Source organism: Poeciliopsis prolifica, unplaced genomic scaffold (genome assembly GCF_027474105.1).
Source record: "Poeciliopsis prolifica strain line A6 unplaced genomic scaffold, Auburn_PproV2 SCAFFOLD025, whole genome shotgun sequence".
Taxonomy (NCBI): Eukaryota; Metazoa; Chordata; class Actinopteri; order Cyprinodontiformes; family Poeciliidae; genus Poeciliopsis; species Poeciliopsis prolifica.
The window spans coordinates 7,271,518-7,291,231 of NW_026562400.1; the positions used below are offsets into that span (position 1 = coordinate 7,271,518).

The 19,714-nt window shown below is 38.0% G+C and overlaps 1 protein-coding gene across 3 annotated transcripts; it reads right to left on the reverse strand.

The window, feature by feature from the left end:
• On the reverse strand, window positions 1-19,044 carry LOC129370956 (upstream stimulatory factor 2). 3 transcript variants are annotated; one of them, XM_055047262.1, is made up of 11 exons: window positions 18,851-19,044; window positions 18,318-18,358; window positions 16,770-16,876; window positions 14,258-14,377; window positions 11,921-12,074; window positions 9,632-9,719; window positions 7,647-7,685; window positions 5,262-5,320; window positions 4,823-4,917; window positions 4,593-4,721; window positions 1-2,166 (listed from the first exon to the last, which is right to left on the reverse strand). In XM_055047262.1, exons 1-11 carry the CDS (start codon window positions 18,883-18,885, stop codon window positions 2,077-2,079), a joined length of 957 nt encoding a protein of 318 aa, XP_054903237.1. In that variant the 5' UTR covers window positions 18,886-19,044; the 3' UTR covers window positions 1-2,076. The 3 variants fall into 3 exon arrangements, with proteins under 3 accessions (XP_054903237.1, XP_054903238.1, XP_054903239.1); XM_055047263.1 differs by lacking the exon at window positions 7,647-7,685; XM_055047264.1 differs by lacking the exons at window positions 16,770-16,876; window positions 18,318-18,358; window positions 18,851-19,044 and adding an exon at window positions 14,472-14,621.
• Window positions 19,045-19,714: the final 670 nt, after the last annotated feature.

Sequence of the window (19,714 nt, forward strand, 5' to 3'; positions counted from 1 at the left end):
TATCAGCAAGTGAAAGTTTTATTTTTCACCATTTTATTTAGAAAAGATGTCTCTAACCTGAGAACAGTGAGGCTGCTACACAAAGGGAGCTTGTTTTCTTTTGTTTTTGTTTTTTGTCAAAGAAAACAAAAAGAACATCAAAGAAAAATTAAAAGGAATCACACACAAATGACCGCTCATTTGTGGAGATCCACCTTCTAAAGCAAATATTTAGCTCTTTACATTCTCCGCTCTCCTCTGGCTGAGGTGTAAAAATAATAGACATAAAAAAAATAATAAAATAAAAATTCCTACTACACATCCGTCACTCAAATTTGGCTGAGAGTCCCGCTTGTTAGATGAGCCACCTGCACCAGATTTATTATATTTGAAAATAGTAGTTGTAGCAGAACAGCACTGTCAGATCACAAGCTGTTAACTTAAGAGTTTTGGATACTTAAATGTGAAAGCCAGCATGATTTTGCCAAAGGTTTCAGTATTGGTTTTGCTTTGCTAAATCCTGAGATGTTGATACAGGGAAGAAGCGACCGAGCTTTAATGGGCCACTCCAACTCTTAGCTTTGTTCCCCCATTTTTATTCCTACTGCTGCAAGCAAAAAAAACAAAAACAAAAAAAAAAAAACATGTATATTCATTTTAAAAAAATTGTCAACAGTGTTAATATTGACTTGAATTACTGGTAAAACCAGATAGATTTTCTTATAGTTCAGAAAATGGGAGTTTCCATCTGAATTGTTCTCGTTTTTCCTGGAGAACAAATCGTGCTCGGCTAAAAAAAGTGTAACACGATTTCTCTGCATGCTTTCTTCGTAGTAAGCAGGGTCTTTGAGCGCTGCTCTCCAGGGTGCTTCCCTCTCTGTGCATTGAGCTCCATCTGAAGAGTTGCACCACCAAAATAGGTGCAAACATCTTGCAATAAAGCAAATCGGGAAACATTCCTGCACATTTTGAGATGCAGCTTAATCAGATGTGAATAAAAAGTTAAAATAAACCCACAGTACCTGAATATCATTTGGCAAAGGCTTGTACTGCATTACTCTCCAGCTAACAGTCCAAAGTGCTCAGGTGGAAATTGTCTGCTTGTTCTGCTCTTGTATGTTTTTACTTAAATAGAATTTAAACAGTCGGAACTTTACAAGTGATTTGTTTTGACTTTCTTCAATCAACCAAATGCCCAACATTTCAAGTATACACCGCTTTTTTTTTTTTTTTTTAACCTCAAATCAAGCTTCAAGATTGCACACACTTCATGGTAATAAGTATGACGGAGACAGAGTTAGTGAGTTATTGATTGTTGACTCCCAGAAATAATCTGCTCTAACATTCTGTAACATCTGTATTAAAACATGAGAAGTCATATTTTACATAAATCTGCCCGGAGGCTTCGGCTTGCACGGCTCCTCGTTTGTCTTTGGATGTAGGTAAAATATGTGTGTCACATTATTCTCGCCTTTCAGAATTCTGTATTGCAAACTTTTCATGTTTTCTCGCTTTTAAAATTTAGCCCGCTCCTCTGGGGGGGTCGTGCATGATTTTCACCGCAACTGGTCTCCGTCACGTCTTCTGTCAGCAAGCAGACTAATAAATTATATGAGCTAAAAACAACTTAATACAGAACTAAAAACCACAAACAGGATAAAAGCAGGAACTATGAAAAAAATAAGAATGGCGAGAAACAGGAACTCACAAGAAACAAACTTATACAACAAAACCCATAGTCCGTTAGTGAGGCTACATAAATACTAATCACAGGATAAGTTCAGCAGAGGTTCTGTTTCATTGCTAGTGCTGGTACAGCACTCCGACGGAGATGAGAGGACATGTTTTCTTGGAGTACACTTCTACTGAGCTGCAACAGGTGGTTATCTCGATAGGACTGGAACAGTCAAGTGCAGCCACAAATGGCTGGTGAAGGGTTCGTGACCCCGGAAGCTGGAGAAGGAGAGAATCACTAAAGACAAAGTGATTCTCCAACAAGTCTTTTTCCAATCGTCTTGTCTGCTTTTTTTCTCCTCACCTACAGCATCAGTGACATGTTTAAGTGGTTGCTGCTCCTCCCTGTTATGTTCGTCTCTGTTATTGCGGCGGCGTCTCTCCGACCGTCTCGATGCCATGCTGCTGAAGCTGCGCCCGGAGCAACGCGTTCTCGTTCTTCAGCTCCTCAATCTTAAAAACAGAGGATTTTTGATCGTCAACAAAACAACAATAAGTTGTTGTACTTTAGGAATTTGATCAAAGTGAAATTCTACAGGAAACAGACCCATTACACCCAGTGGAAAATCTTAAGTGTTTATTTCAGTTAGTTTTGGTGACTGAACTCAAACTCATTTTCTCTGAAACCAAGAATATTACGTTAAACACGTAAGATATCATAAATATTAATTTATGGGCTATGAAACCATACGGAAAAATCAGCACAGTCACTGTGGTCAGAAATATCAGTGGAAGTTGAGCAAAATGAAAATCTGTTGTATGAAAACAAATAAATAATCGCTAGTTGCTCTCCTAATCAAAGTGGCACTGCAGAAATAAGGAGAACAAAGCCGGTGGGTCGAAAATATTTTTCCATTTCATCTGAGAATCAAAGTCCCACAGCCCGGTGAGAGAGTGTAGAGGTATACATTTTGCAATGTGAAGTTTCTACAGTTAGTGTTGAATAAGAAAATCAATGTCATCTGCTGGTGATGGTCCAGTTCTATCAAGTCCAAAGAATAACCAGGCATTTAGAGCACTTCATTTGTACTGCTAGCAAACTTTATGGAGATGCTGGATTCACTTTCCAACAGGGCTTGACATCAGAACAGGTGGCCAAAAGTACCAGTACACAGTGACATCATAATAATTAAGATTTTCACGAAAAATAATACAAAGTATGAATAACATGTTTTTAGATCGGATTTTCTTGTTGTTAGATTGGTATTGGTATCTCATCCGGAACGCAGCTGGAGATAGGCACCAGTAAGGGTGATCAGAAAATGGATGGATGGATGGATGGATGGATGGATGGATGGATGGATGGATGGATGGATGGATGGATGGATGGATGGATGGATGGATGAATGGATGGATGGATGGATGGATGGATGGATGGATGGATGGATGGATGGATGGATGGATGGATGGATGGATGGATGGATGGATGGGTATCTATGTGCTTTATTTTACATATTTTTCTGTTTCACAGAATAAAAAAGAAGAACCACCATTCTTTTTGCTAACTCCTATCTTATCTTTATTTTAAATTCTAAACAGAAAGAAAATTGTGGTTCTTTAAAAATGATAAATTTTCTATAGTCATCTAAAACTTTAGGTTATGCCTTTTTTTTATGGGGGTAAGTCATGTGACTTTGTAGTTCTACATAAGTTTTATTTGGTTTAGCAGAAATGTCTCTTTAGGTTGTAAAGATTGCAGACACCGGGTCAAGAGGAAGATGAGAAGCACCGGAACCAACAAGCTGAAGGGCAGTGAAAGCAAGCCGAGCCTCTTCTTGACTCTTATCAGAGCCACTGGCTGATCACATCTCTATGCTGCACTGATGGGAGTAATTCATGCCCCCCCCCAAAAAAGCCCAAAATATTAAGAGTATTTACTGGTCAAAACATGAATCTAGTTTTCAGTTGGGTGAAGTTCTTTTATTTTCTGAAAAGCTAAATTTTGGCTCTTCATGAGCTGCAAGTTGTAATAATCAAAATTAACTGAAATAACTACCTGATGTATGACGCTTTATTCAATGTAGAAGCTTCACTTTTTCAATTGAACTACTGATATAAACTTCTTCATGCTAATAATGTATATTACTGCAGCCCCTCTGTAAATGCAACTCATGGTTTACAGCAGCCAACAATTTTCTTTTTTCTATTTGCACAGTTAAACTGGCTTATGCTAATGGGAGCGCAGCTTTGTGGAATACCTGGGATTAGGGAAAATTCATGCAGACCCTTTCAAAGACACCCCCAGTCCAAAACCCACCATTCTGACTCCATAGCTTCCTTAGCACATGACTGAGCAGAGGATATGAGGCTTTGAGCACAGGAATAAAATTATATTGCCGAACACCTTGCGGGCCTTGAATTCAAGGGGAGACAGGCGGCAAAAAAAAAAAGAGCTCCAGAATCTCAGAATACTTTCAATGCATTAGGATGCACTTAGTTCTCATACAGCCCCTGAGTATATTATCCCCACTGCCTCTGAAAGCACTGATGTCAGGTAACACTTCTCATTATAAGAGTGCAAACTCTTTGATCCTCTTTGTCAGCCCGTGATGATTAGCTACACAGCCTGGAATCCCAGGGGGTTTGTTTTGGAGAAATGAAGATGCACATGGGGCTGGGCTGGATTTCATGCTTCTGAGACTTTCCTGCTGAATGAAGCACCAAACCAATCTATTCAGAGCAGCAGCAATCTTCACAGCCACATATGCAGCCCGCTGCCGCTGACTGTTTGTGAGCAAATTTATTTATCTGCTACACCTCACCACCTCAAAAGAAGGTTTTGAATTATCATTCATAGGTCTTTTTCATGTATTCTTGAGCTCATTGAGACTTCACTTGATGCCACTTTGCAGGCTCGAAGCAAGACCCGATATCAGTACCTGCTGCCTGCACAACTCATTGTCCACTTGTATCCTCTCCACTTCCTTCAGACTCTCCTGCAGTCGCTGGTTGCTTTGCCGCAGGTCACGGATGTAGTCACAAGCTTTTGAGAGGATGCCTCCTTTGCTCTGAGGGGGACATAACTGCAGTCACATGGCTGAAAGGCAGAAATTTAAAATGGCTGCACGAAAAAAAAAAGAAAAAAAAAGGCAAGAGCAAAAAGGCTTACCGCTCCTGTCTTGGTGCTGTCCATAGTGCAATCGGGTATCATCTTGGAAAGCGTGACGATCCAGTTATTGATTTTGTCTCGTCGTCGTCTTTCAACTAATTAAAAGGAACAGGGAGAACACAGCAGAAAATTTAAAACAGCATATGCTCTACATTTAGTTTTTACTGAAGGTGATTTTTGCCTGAGGAACCAGATTTTTCTTTTTCCTTGGATCCTTTAGATTTCAAGCAAACTTACGACGTTCAACAGCTCAGCATTACCCTCTAGTGGCCATTTAAAAAATAAGTATGATATCTGCTCTTATAATAACATATTATGACAGGGTTTGGTGAAGTTTTCTCCAACAGAAAATGCTCCATTAGGCCCCTCAATTCTCCCAGTTGCATTGTGCTGGACTATCAGACAAAATCAAAAGCCACAATCATTGCTAATTACCCACCTTCATTATGTTGCGCTCGTCTTCTTTCATCTCGTGGCGTTCGGGGTCCGTCCATTTTCCTGCACATAAAATGGAAATAAAAACACTTTTCAAACACTGCTGCATCCCTCATCTCCGAGCACCACACAATCAGGTAGAAATCCAATCCTATCCCCCAAATCCAGCTATGCCTTATTCTATTATATGCAGCATTCTTCAAAGTTATCTTGCAATTCAAAACTAATGCAGGAGCTATTTTTACCAGGCCTCTGAAGTTGTTTGTGGTTGAAACACTTCAGGATGCACGGCCATGTGAGGCTATGTGTGCAGCTATGACGCACCCACCCGTAGCCTCGAGCCACTTAACTGGAAAACGGAGACTGGGCCAAACTTCTACTGCCTGTTCTGTTCCCAGGTGAGGCCCAAAGGGAGGACACTGATCTATTATTGCTTAAAATGACTAAAGAGAGCTGCTTTCTGCTGAACTTTGGGTGTTTGGAGACCAACATAATGGCCTTGTGTCTCCGTATCCTGCCCCGGGACTCTGCCTAACAAACTGCCAAAGCGCTCCAATTTTCCTTTTTGGTATAAAAGAGCCAAAAACAGACGTCATCATATGTGTTATTTTATAGAGTGTCCCTCTATAAAACACTCTATAAACGTCAAGTCACTTGACTTGACGTTGGCCGCAGGCAAAGGTTGGCTTTGCTTGTGGTGAGATTTTTCTGTGTCGCTTATACGTTTAAGGTCACTATTCTGTTAAAAATTTGAGAGGAAATTAGGCCCGGAGTGTTACGTATCCTCCACTATACTTAACAGTGGGGATAAAGGGCTTTGTCACAGCCCTGTTTTAATTTACACCAATTCCTTATGTAGTGTTTGTTTTCAAACAGATAAAACTGTCCAAAGCACACCCTAATAATGATTAGCAAACTTTATAATAGCTTATATATTAGTGATGACAGGTCAGAAATGTTTTTTTTTTTTTTTTTTTTTTTTCTGGAATGCCTCTAAACAACTACGTAGAGTTATTGACCCCAAATGACCTCTCTACTACAGCTTATGATTTTTTTGTACTTCTTTAGCATCCTGCTTATTGTGTGTGACGGGGAGATAAATATGGATCTTCCCCAGTGGCTAAAAGAAATGAGCCTCTGTGTCGCATTATATTTATGCCTCACAGAAACAGAAAGTTGAGAATTACAAATTAGTAGTTTGTGTAAAATCTTAACACAATAGTTTCAGTTACAATTATCTTTAGATTGTTAGAGTTATCAATAACTGTCCCAGCAGTGACTTGGTCAAAATCTCCTTCATTGAATAAATTAACTCAAATCAGGAGGGAATCATCTTAAAAATTTCATTGCAAGTTTTGACTTCTGAATTTAAAGATTAATTATTATCAGGTCTGCCAACAAAATGATTTCCGTTCTTTATTAATAGGATTTAGCTGAAAACTGGATTTATCTCAATGGTTCATTTAAAACAATGGGGGATAACTGTGTGAATAACTAAGTGTGCAGGCCCAGAGGAATTTCCTCTTTTTTTCTACGCTATAGAACCACACATCATCTTAATATCCCTGATGTATTGTTTCCACACAAATAAAGACAATAAGATGAAAAGCAGCCTCAGTGCTGAATTAGTTTACCCAAATTATTAGTAAAACAGGTTTGTACAACTGTGCACATTGGTCAAAAATATTCATTTTTAATTCTCCTGCACCACTGGTTCTTTCTTAACCAAGCTACGGCCTTGACAGTAAGATGATAAATTATAAAACGAGACTCTACGGACAGGAGCTTGGACTTCTAATGATGGCAATGGATGATTTAGGGGGATCAGCTTTAAGCCCTTAGCGGTCACCAGTGGTCAGTCATATGTGAGGTATTGCAAAAATTCCAAATATATTTTACTTAACATACCGTAATTTATGAAACTAACACAGTTGGGTCAATGAAATACACTTTTTCGAACAGTGTTTAACATCAAATACGCTCCATGTATTTCTCCCACCAACTTCAAAAACTAGATTAAATGAGAACAAAAAAGCACTACAACAAAGGAGCACTTAGAAACGACACTAAAATAGTGTGGATCCAGCATTTGTTTCCAGATGGAAAACAATGACCCAGTTTCTAGGTCCTAATGGAAAAATTTATTTGCCACAAGCACAACTAGCAACAATGGATCAGGGTCGGCATCGAACAAATTATCTGTGTCTCATACATCAAGAGCTTGGAGAATCACCGGGGACTTATGGATGAGAGGGTGGGGGGAGGAAGGCAGAGACTGAGAGACTTTGAGCTGCGTATTTCCTTGTGATCTTATTTGATTAGTTCATTTGCTGTTTAAAAAGAAGGAAAAAAAAAAGGAGTGCGGGAGAAATGTGGAAACTGTCCTCACCAGTTTAAACCTTCATGTTGCAGCAGCTCGTTTTCATCTCTGCGAACGGCAAATAGGGTGGGAGGTTTTCATTCACTTTGTTCACATGTCAATCATACTGTTGGTTAGTTAGCACAAATATATCTGAAACACTTTAAATGGGTTACAGTTATAACTTAGGAGGGAATAAATAGGAACATACATGTTACAAACAGGAACTACAAGAGGGAAATAAAATATTCTACAGTTTATTTACGTAAACTCCAGCATGGTTAGTTCTTTAACCTTGGAAGTAAAGCAGCGTGTTGGCGCAGCAATATATAGCAGAGCTGCTGTCAGGGTAACAAACTTAAAGATGCCCATCAAAAATATGTACATCTTCGAAACAGTTAGAGTTCTTTGAAATGACTGAAACACAAATATTCATTTTTATTCCATTACACACATACTGAAAAGATACTTTTGACAGGAAATTGCAAGTATTCATACCCTTTGAGCTGGTTTTGAGACCTCCGTGTATGAATTTTATGCGACAGACCAACATAAACTACTACATGGGTAGAATACATGGTTTTTAAACTGATCTAATTTTACCAAATTTATTTAAAACTTAAAAAGGAAAGATGGCCAACGCTAAACATGGAACAATGTTTGGGGAGGCAACCCTTTACATGATGCCAAAGACTGGGGTGCGTTGGAAGTTTCTTCTTGTTGGTCAAAAGCTCGAAACATACCACCAATGGTATAATGGTGGTTGTAACACATTCATGTGTTAGAATGGCCCAGTAAAGGTTGAGATCTAAAACCTAAATATGTGCAAAACTTATAGAGACATAACCAAAAAGACTTGTAACTGCAAACATGGTTGTAGTGACTCAAGGGGTTTAAACAAGAAAATAAAATACGTGTCCATCTTCTACTTAACAATTGTGTGTTACTTTGTGTTTGACTATCATAAAATCCCAATAAAATGTACTGAAGTGTGACTGCATGTGAAACAGCTCAAGGGGTATGGATATTGTACTATCCAACTGCAAATATTGGCAAAAAAAAAAAGTAATACAAGAAACTCCTTTGCTTCTGATCTTCAAAAGGACTAACCCAAATTTTAAATGATAAAAGGGTAAAGTGGGCTAGAACATAAGAATATTCATTTAGCTCAGAGCAAACCCAGTTTGATAAAGAGTCATGTGTTCAGTTTGTGACCAAGAAAGCTAATGACTGGGTTGGCTTTTACCAAACAACAGAAAAATCAAGCTACTTGAGATTCAATAATCTTTCAATTCTCAGCACTTATTAACCAGTGCCAATGTATTTTTGGCAGGAAGTGAAGCCTCGTCTTTTAAGTACGCATCTAAATTAAGCCAGAAGCAGCCTGGTGTCATTTAATTAACACGACAGACGCTGTTTGAGTGACCCTGCTTATAATCCTAGTGACTACAAATACCAGCGTGTGTCTAACAGTGGAAGATCTTCTGAGATGAATCTCGTTTGATGTCTGATTATTGTAAAGTGCGTTGCTTTCAGAGACAGACAAGAAGTATGGGTCAAAACTGAGAACAGCAGATGAGGAACTCAGAGTAAATCATGGCACTTAGCAAAAATTTAGTAACAGAAGTCATAAAAGCGATGGAAGATTTAAACTTCTTGTTACACTTGCATGAAAAAATACCTCCACTATCAAGTACATCTCTGATGCTGAGAAATTTCAACTCTACCTCTACAGCCTCCTCCTACATTAGCATTTGCATTACTTGATTTAGGCCTCTTTGTTTATTTTCACATCCTTTGATGATATGCATTTTAGATTGATGGATAGAGGCTGTTGATTTACAAAGAAGCCTGAATCAAGGCCTGCAGATTCACCGTAGGGCTTAAAGAAAACAGTCGAAATAATGCCAAACTCAAGTAGTTGAAGTCAGACTGAAGACTACTGTGATCGGGGCATTTCTTTACAGGAAGAAAAAGTTCTGATGTGATATTACTGAATGAGAGAAAATACTTACGCAGGGTAAGGCTGTGTGCGTGGGGCAATGGTTCGTGGTGAGCCCGTCTGGATGACATCAGGGGGCGTCATCATCACATAAAACTGACCTGCAGGAATCAAGCGAGGATGTTTTTAAGTGAGTAATCAGCTTCAAGTCAATATATACTTTAGAATTTCTTGAATCAGGACATTTTTTGATAAAAACAAGAACAAACCCAAGTCTTTCATGTAAATTTAGACTTGTGGCACCAAATCTCACGACATTAAGGGATTGCATTTTCTAATCCAAATGAAGCCTGTGCAACAAAGCGCTTTCTCGTTGCCAACAGCTTGTCACTTGATCTAGTGAAGCAAATTTAAGCTGATATGAGAAACGCTGGATATGAAGGTGGATGCTTTCAGTTTGACAACCTGCTATATTCGAGTATGATTGATTTGAAGCAAGAATGGCAGTAGTTGTCGAGTTACCCTCTGTGTGGACAATGTTTACTAATAAATACTGTTCCTCAGGATGGCTGACAACACCCACACACAGCGGCATTAAGAGGGCTGTGTGTGGCACCGTTTTGGTACCAAAAGGAAGAAAAACAGAGTGATATACAAGAAATAGCATATTAAAGGCTCTCAGAAAACATGGCCATCCACTAAATCTGGATGACGATAGTGAACTTTACATGACTTTAAATTCTTAAAGGCACATAGCTAAAAAAGCAGCTTCAGTCTTTAAAGAATCTGGGCCACATTTGAAGATCTAAAATACTTAGATCAAAACAATACTTAGATTCTTTAGAAACACAGTTTGATGTTTTAACTCTAATGGTTAAAACATGAAAAGGGAGAACTTTCAATGTTTGTTTTCTTTTTGCCATTTGGACCATGATGAAATTAGGCTAACATAAAATGTATTATTTATGGACTAATCTGGATTATTCTACACAGTCTTTTTAAAACCCACAAACTGTATTCAAATTCTTCTTATTCTCACACCAGCCATAGAAGCTGAATCTCTTCTGTAATACACAGCGCAGGAACCTCAACTTGTATGGAACCAAGGTAGTCTGAGTTCTGGCTCTGGCGCATGATGCAATACACAGTCTTATGATTAAAAAAATAAAAACAGCTTTTGGATGTTCTGCATGACTTTGACATAATACATTATCAACTTTGGCTCATTTTATTGGAAAATGAACCAAATATGTTTAATGGCTCAGGGAAAGATTCAATATGATGCAATCTGTTAAAAGGTCAATTTTTTTCAATATTTATATAGTTAAATATCCAAACTGGGGTTTTACTATTACTTAGTGTTTGTGCATTAAAAATCAATATAAAATATTAAAATTTTTATCAAGATTATCATTTAATTTAGTTAACCCTACACCATAGTGGTGGAAAAAATGTGAAAATTACAGGCTGAATTTACCAGATGTGCATAGTTGAACTAATTCATCCATGCACATCTTACTATTCTGTTTGAGTGAGCAAAAATATTTTCATTTAAAATACCTCTCAACTTAACAACATATATTTCTCACCATATATTTAAGGATGAAATAAACAATTTAATTAGTTGCACAAACTAAAACTCACAGGATCTAAACCTGGCCAATATGCACACAGTAAATAGATTTGTTGCACATAATGGAGCTGAATTTTTGGTTCTGAACTAATAATGTTCTGAACAGATTCAAAGCAAAGAACAGGAGCCCATATCAACAGATTTCCTTATAAGAATCATCAGCAGAAGCACATTAAAACCACACAATGAGGTAATAAAGCAGGACAACAACATGTGACCGTGTGGATGAGGCCGTATGGTAGCATGTGACAAACAAGCAGTGACTAAATTGCAATCGAGACTTGCACATCTGAGGACACCGCTTGTGGTTTGTATATTGCCTTTATTTGCCAGTTATGAAATTATCTGATGCGCCTCCTGGAGACACGTGGGATCACATTAAAGCTGGAGGAGCCGTGGTAGGACGCCTGAGCCTGACCAAAACATGCTTTTCAAACACTTACTGAATAATAGATAAAGCATCTTTTCGACTCTCACCTTCACTGCAAGTAAAGCTATAACTACAGCATGCAAACAAACAGGAGAATTTGCCTCTACAGCATGCTGCTGTAATTTAAATTGGCCAGAACTTTAGAGATAATGGCTTATGTAGATCTACTAAGAGACGGGATGCTATTCTGGCTTTAGGGTACTCATAACGAGCGGCTTTTGTAAAAATAATGGCTTAATTAGCCGTATAACTCTGATGTACTTCGGCCCAGTGCAGACTCAGAGTGAGAAGTGACTCACCCCCCGCCTGTGTGAGGGTTGGGTCTGCAGCGGCCTGCACTGACACGGTCCCGTCGCTCACAGCGGTTGCGGGGAAGTAAGCGAAGCGGGTCTCCCCTCCCACTGCCTCTCCTGCTGGGCTTCCTCCATTACTGAAAGGGTTTTGGATCACAGCCTGTGACAGAAAAAGAGAGGAACAGAGGGAAAGGCATGAGCGAGTGGCAATGGAGCAGTCACAGCAGGTAAACGCACACCTCGTTCTCTGTCAGACTCAATACCGGTGTCCCTCCTGCAGGCCCCCAAGGAAGACACAGAGCGGTGTGACGGCAGGGATAAAGAGCAGAAAGGAAGCGGCACAGATCTCGTTAGTGGTGATAACAACAAGGTCAGAGGAGCCGGTGGTGTACTGCGACTGAGATCAAGTTAGATATATTCTGGTTGGAAAAGCCCCAATGACTGATAGAAATTTTGCTGCGACTGACATCTTATTCTGATTCGAACATAAACTTCTGTCAAATAACAAGCAAATAATGGCCCATTAATCTCTTGAATATAAGAACAAATAGAAGAAACGATTGCGGTTGAAGGAATTGATTGGATTGTCATGAATTAATTTCTGTAATTTTATTATTAAATAATTATCAACTAATGGAGTGATTGATTGATTGTTGAAGCGAGATTGAATAAGAGGGCCATTTGCTAAAACAACACACCCAGAGCAGTAGTCAAACCAAAACTGTACACAAAACATATACTTTTCTAGATTTTAGATTAAGAAAAAAGGTTCTGTAAATATTTTCCACCCAGAACTCAAGTGGCATAGTTTTAGCTTTACCTGGTTCAGGTTTTGACTAAATAAATTTCATTTTAAGCCACTTTAGTCCAGTTATTATAAATCAACCCTACACTGCCAATTTGCCAATATTTTCCATCCGATTAATCATCAGAATCATATGTTACTAAAATATTTTTTAGTTGCAGCCCAAAAAGAAAGTTCACAATGACTATTGGTTCTGAATTATTGCTTTGATTATACCTATACAACTTACAGCTATTTAGAGATTTTTACTTGGACAATTACTTGCCAATACCAATTTCTGATTTTCTTTAAAGTCGACCTATTTCACATGTTTGTTTAAGCAAAGGAGTAAAATACAAAAACAAAAATATCTTGCAGGTTATTGCAAGATGGAGACAGCAGTTTATGATTCCAACAGAAGATAAATTAAACACATTAATTAGTCCCTAAAATCAAAGATAACATTGCTTCCTATTTTGTCAAGTTGCCTCTGTTTGCAGTTTGCTTGAAACAATAATTATTTGGCAAAACAAGCCCTGTGGTAATGTGTAAAGCACACCAGCTGTGGATAAGCAAGGATCAGCGGGTTAATTGAGGAGGGAATAGAAACCCCCTTGTTCTGCTATTCAACATGCAGTTCAGTCAACAGGTAGCAGACAGTCCCTGCACTGTAATACCCACAGGTGGAATAAAAGCAAAGTAGGAACCGCTGTGAGCGACTTGGATAAAATATGCTTTGTTAAAGGAACTGGTTTCAGATTAGTTCCATAGTCTACAGTGATAATTTAGATGAAGAAAATTCAATACATTTTTTTCTATTTTCAAATATAATAAAGTCAGCAGTAAATGTGAAAACATTTGGATATAAAAAAAGCCCGTTTTGAGACAGTCACCTAAGGTGTACCATTCTAAAAAAAAAATTACAAGTTTTACTTTTCATGAACATCTGACAGTGGAGCGTCCAAAGCAGATCCAGAACTTGCTGGAAGGCCTACATATCCCTTGTAGCCTGGGAAAACCTTGTGATTCCCAGCATAAACAGAAGTGAAGCTACGAAAAGGGCCGTCTTTGTTTTCTTCCTGGACCTGCTACCCTACCAACCCTCTGATGATGGACTGATGGATTCTCAATCACTTGTTTTTAATTTTGTGATAATTCCAAATATTTGTTACTGTCTCTGAATACATGACACTAACAGGCTGTGCAAATTTCAGTAAAAGGAAAAAACATGTTAAAAACTGTCTAGTCTGAATATTAATACTTCCACCTCACTGTTCCTCTGACTAAGAGCTAGTCTTGGAGATTTATTTTACTACCTTTTGTCAAGATTTCTTTTCTTATTTGCCTGATTCCAACAGATCAGAGACTCCAGGAACACACTGATTATGTACACATAGACGAAATGCAGAGGAAGGATAGTTTTGTATTAGTTTTAGTATCTTAGTGAAATGCTAAAACAGAACATTTTCTACAATAACGACAAAGGATACAGCTTTTCTTTTAAGGTCCTACATAGTACCAATTTGTTCTGTTCAAGAAAAAAATAACGGTTGTGTTACCTGAGCCACAGCCTGAGGAGCCCCAGCAAAAGCAGCTGCTGAAACGACGCTGACTGCTCCTCCTGTCTCCTCTCTTCCATCAACGTGTTGGTCGGTCACCTGGACAACACGATACGTCACCTTTGGTAGAGACACAAATTAGTAAAGTTGAGCAATCAGAGCAGACTTTTTTTTTGTACACTTCAGGTGTTCTGAACACAGATAGAAACCTCACCTGGCTCGCTGCTTTGTTTATCATTTCTGTTTCTTTATGTTAGTAAAAGCCAGAATCTGAAATCGCTGCTCAAACCTCAGCAATGCACAGATCGCATCATCCCGCACAATATGCTTACGCCTCAGAATGTGCCTGATTTAATTTTTAAGGAAGCTGTGAAGAAAATGAGCCCGTTTGTCTCAAGAATCGCTATTTGTATTCCTCCATCATGTGACTGTCCTTCTGACTGACATGTGACATTTCCCCCATGCCAATCCCAGACCAGACTGGAATCACATGACTGCTCACGCTAGACCTGTTTATGCCAAATGAGCCACATGGATCACTGACTTAATTCCCTCCAGTACAAAAAACAAACAAAAACAAAATGAAATAAAAAGAAGGAAAAAAAACAACAACAACATAATACCCAAAATGTGAAAAAACTCTCTTTGATGTCATGGTACATTTTTCCAAAGATTATTCACCATTTCCAGATCCATCATTTGCAAGTAAAGAGATGCAGATAAGTGGATAGAAAAAAAAATTGATAATAGTCACATTGGATTTCTGGGAGCCAGAGAAAGAAAAACACATTTATCTTTGTTTCAGGCAAATTAGTCTACAACCCACCTCACTCAGAAATATAGGACATGAACAGCAGATACTCGCTGATATGACCGGCTTGTCATGAAAGATTTTCTTGATATCTCCAACCTTCCAGAAATTTCTAGGCACAATAGATGCTACAACCAAAATTACATCTCTGGGAGTGAAAATTACGCTTGAATAAACTTTAAAAATACAGTGCTTGGATCCTTTTTTAAGCTTGTGTAGTGATTCTTTAGCTTAACCGGGTTTTTTGTTCTATTTTTACATTGCAGGATGATTTGGACTCCAGGTCACGAGAATCCTCAGTGTTTCAAAGTTCCAACTTTAATGTAGCCATTAGGTAAAGTTCAAACAGTGAAGATTGATTTCATGGTAAACAAATGTGAAATAAATACATTTGTATTCTTTTCTCAAGCTCTGCAGTCATGTGGAGGTGTTTTATCCAACAAAATAATTTTTTCAAGAATCTAAACTTCTCAACCATTGTGTTTTTATAATATTTCTCTCTCCTGATGGGTTTGGTGTTCTTAAAATGCTCCTCCAGGTTTTATTGCAGATTATCTTATAAATGTAACTCTCGACTTTAACTAGGTCATTGTAACACATTAATAAACCATTTCATTTAAGAAACTGCAGTACACTTAGACTTGCTAATATGCTCAAAACTTTTGCTTTAACATTTTTTCTTATAAGAAAACAATGCATGCTTTTAGCTCCATCCAACTTCCCATCACCTCTGATCCTGAAGATGAAAAACATTCCCGAAGCACAATGTTGCCACCAGGATGTTTCAAGGTGAGAAGGGTGTGTTTGAGTCAACGTGCAGCTTTAGTTTTGCCACACATAATGTTTTGTATGTAGGACAAACAGTTTAATTTGGCTTCATCTAACCTTAATCTTGTGACAAACTGCAAACACAACTTTAATGGCTCTCTTTCAACAATGGCTTGCTTCTTATTGCTCTTCAGCAAAAATCTTCCACCGGATCTGCAGAACTCTGACCTCTTTCTCGGAATAACACTGTCCTTACCCAATGAGAAAGATTACATGGAGAACCATGTCCAGGACTGCATCAGGAGTCTGTAACTCCAGTCCTCAAGAACTGGTGTTCTGCAACGTTTAGATGCGTCTCTGCTCAAATAATCAAGACTGCATACAAAGGAGGTGATTTGATTGAGGTGCCAAGATACTGGCCCTTGAGGACTGGAGTTGCAGATCACTGGCCTACCTGATGCAGTTTGTCCACTAATACTCTTTTAAAATCTCTGAGGCCAACATTAAATTATACAAAACTGGAGTCAATTATAGAGTATGAAAGATGGTACCAATTCAGTTTATTGAAGGGTAACAGAGTAAAGCGAAAACAACAAACTCACTCCACGCTTGCATTAAACCATGAATCGCTTTCCTAAAATGTTAAAATTTTTGCAACTTTATATTTGTCCATCAAATAAAATCCCAATAAAACATCTTGGGGTGGTAATGTGAATATTTTCTTAGCAGGTATGAATATGTTCACATTGCACTTTTTTTAGAACACAATGCTTCTGATCAAGTCCTTTCCGCCACCTTAATAAACATGCTGCAAACTGCTAGGCACCAGATAGACATGTGAAAATTCTAGTCTAATTGTGCCTTTCTCTGGAACAGAAGCTTTTTCTACTCATCAAGAGCATTTTAAGACTGATTGATCCATAAGGTACCTACCTGGCCTCCCTCTGTGCGAAACTGATATTGGATGTTGTGGTCTCCAAATGCTGTAGCCTGCTGAACACTGGCTATTGTGACAGCCGTCTGCTCTTCCCCTGTTGCGTCTTACAGTGAAAAAAGAAAATGCAAACAGCCAGTGGTTATTATAAGAAGACCAAACAGAACTACCAAGATATTTTTCCACAACAGCTTTAGAAAAAGTTCTGTTTTCTACATAAATATATAGTTGAAACCAGATATTAAAGACACATAACCATAAAGTTTTTCACTCTCTGAAAAATAATAATAATCAAAGCTTTATTGTATACATGTAATTTTTAATAGATGTAAAATTGCGTTTCATGAATACCTGAAAAATTCTAGACATATTTTCAACAATACATATTTTTTTTATTTTCTTTAGAATCAAAAGTTTACACATATTAATATCAATAAGATTTTTATCAATTAATTAGAGAAGACATGCATCCTCACTCAATGTACTTTAAGGAAACACCTCAAAAACATCCTTCCTTGTGTGACAGGGTAGGGGGAAAAAAACTAAAGAAATATGCCAGGATGTGAGAAAAAATAAAAATAAAAATTGTGGGCCTCCACAAGTCTGGGTCATCCTTGGGTACAATTTCCAGATTCCTCAATGTGCCGCATTCATCCAAACAACTATATACAACTGTAAACAGTATTAGAATATCCAGCGTACTGTTCAGGAACATGTGTTCTCTTTCCCAAGATGAATGTGTTTCGTATGAGCGAGTCAAGCCCTGAAAGGGAGTGTCATTTTTCAGAGTCAAACAAGTCGAGTGAAACAAACTGGGCTCAAAGTCCATTTCGAGATGAACGCCAAGCCTGAGAACACCATAACAACATTGAAGTACAGGGATGGCAGCAGCATACTGTGTGAGCGCTTAGCAGGGAGAAGGACGAGAGCACTTCACAAAACAGATGACATCATGAGAAAAGATCATTATGTGAAAATATTCCAGCAAAATATTTAGAGAAGGTAGAGCTTGGGTACAAATGGTTTTCCAAATGGGCAGTGTACTAAGCATAGTACATTGTGATTACAAACAGGCTGAAGAACAATAAAGTCAACATTTTGGAGTGGCTATCGGAAACTCCTGATCTCAGTTTTAGAAAATTAGTGGGGAAAGGTGAAAAAAGTGACGGCCTACAAACTTCCTTAAGTTACATTAGTTCTGTTTGGAGGAATGAGCCAAAATTCCAGCAAATTATTTTGAGTTGCCTGTGAAAAGATAACATATTTGATTCAAGTTCTGGAGTTTTCAAAGCATTTCCATTAAATATAGCACTATGGAAGTTTATGTAAACTTCTGAATTTGGAGCTAATAAAAAGCAAAGTATTTCACGAATAAAAAAAGTTTTAAGTAATGACCTTAGTTTGTTCACGGTGAGAAAAAAAAACATACATCAACTGGTTTGGAATTCGTAAGCAAAAGTTTGGTCTAAAATACAACATTTTTCTTTTAAAAATTGTTTCGACATTTGACACACATTACTGCCACTGCAAGCCAAACAAAAGCTCACCCTCAGATGCCTGGACAACCTCTTCTTCTTGCTTTTCTTGGCTGCAAATCGAATGCAAACAACTCAGTTTTCAGAAACTACGAAGTGGTTAAAATGTTTCAACGATCAAATAAACATAGTATTTCACCCTCAACTTCTCCTAAACCAAACCCATGCAAGAGTCCCGCAAACCAATAATGTAATTTTATTTTTAAAAAATCGAACCTTGCTGTGGTTTCGGTTTCCTTTAACGGCTGGGAACAATATTCAATGTTTTAGTTAGCTTAGGCTGTCTTTGCTCCTGAAATGTTATTGTCTAGTTATTACGTTTTCTCGCAATACACCACTTGCATCTTTAAGTACCACATGTCAAATAATCTGCTTAGAAGATCTTTCGCCTTAGTTGTTAACTTAAGAGCAGTTCTCACATTAAACTGCCTTTTTTTAAAGCAGATTTTTAGGGTCAGGCCTTGCTAAGCGCCCTAAACTAGCTGTGTCTAATAGCATGTAGTTGCTAGCCTGTCTCTGTTAGCCATTTTGAGTGTCCCGCTTACCTTGCAGTGTCCAGACTCTGTTCGAGCATATCCATCAGGGTGAAAATAAAAAGTGATATTCGGTGTCACAGACGGAGATGGGAGTGCTGATCACGGGAACAAACACTGGGTCATGTGAGAGAGACAGCCCAGGACACGTGAGGTACAACTCGGTGTCGGAGTTAAAATGGAGGCCGCTGCTGCTGTGGTTGAGATTCCGGAGTCGCCGGGCGGATATCAGCGCCCGGTGACTCCGCCGGGCGGATATAAGCGGCTCTCTAAGTCAAGGCTTTTGAAGCGCTGCTTTAGTTTTCATTTACTGGTATTTTTCAAACGTTAACCTGTATTATTTTGAGTTATATGTGGAATTCAAAATAAAAATATGACACTATTAGGAATTAAATAATAATAATCTTTTGTTACTAAAAAAATATCATAGTTAATATGTATATTTTATAATTCCAATATTTTCATCAGTTCTAATTTCTTACAATTAAAGGCTGTTTTACCTAATTTTCTCACCTAATTCTCTTAATCGGAGATTTCATGCACTCTCCCATTGAAGGACAGTCACGACAGCACTTAATTTTCCCTTTGGATCAACAAAATAATTTATAATTTTAATTTTAGAAACGCAGATGTTCCTGAAAATATAAATGCTAGAGAAATACCACTTTAAGAAATAAAGTACTCTGTTTTTAGATACACTTAGAAATACTTATGCTGGGCTTTACTCAACTCTGTTGTTTAGAAATCTGCTATTGTCAGACTTGTTCTAAATTATATTCACAAAGTGTGTATTTTATTTATTCTATACAACAAAATAAGAATCAAACAAATTTGTAAAACAATATAGGCTATTATATTTTAGATTGGCGCTATATT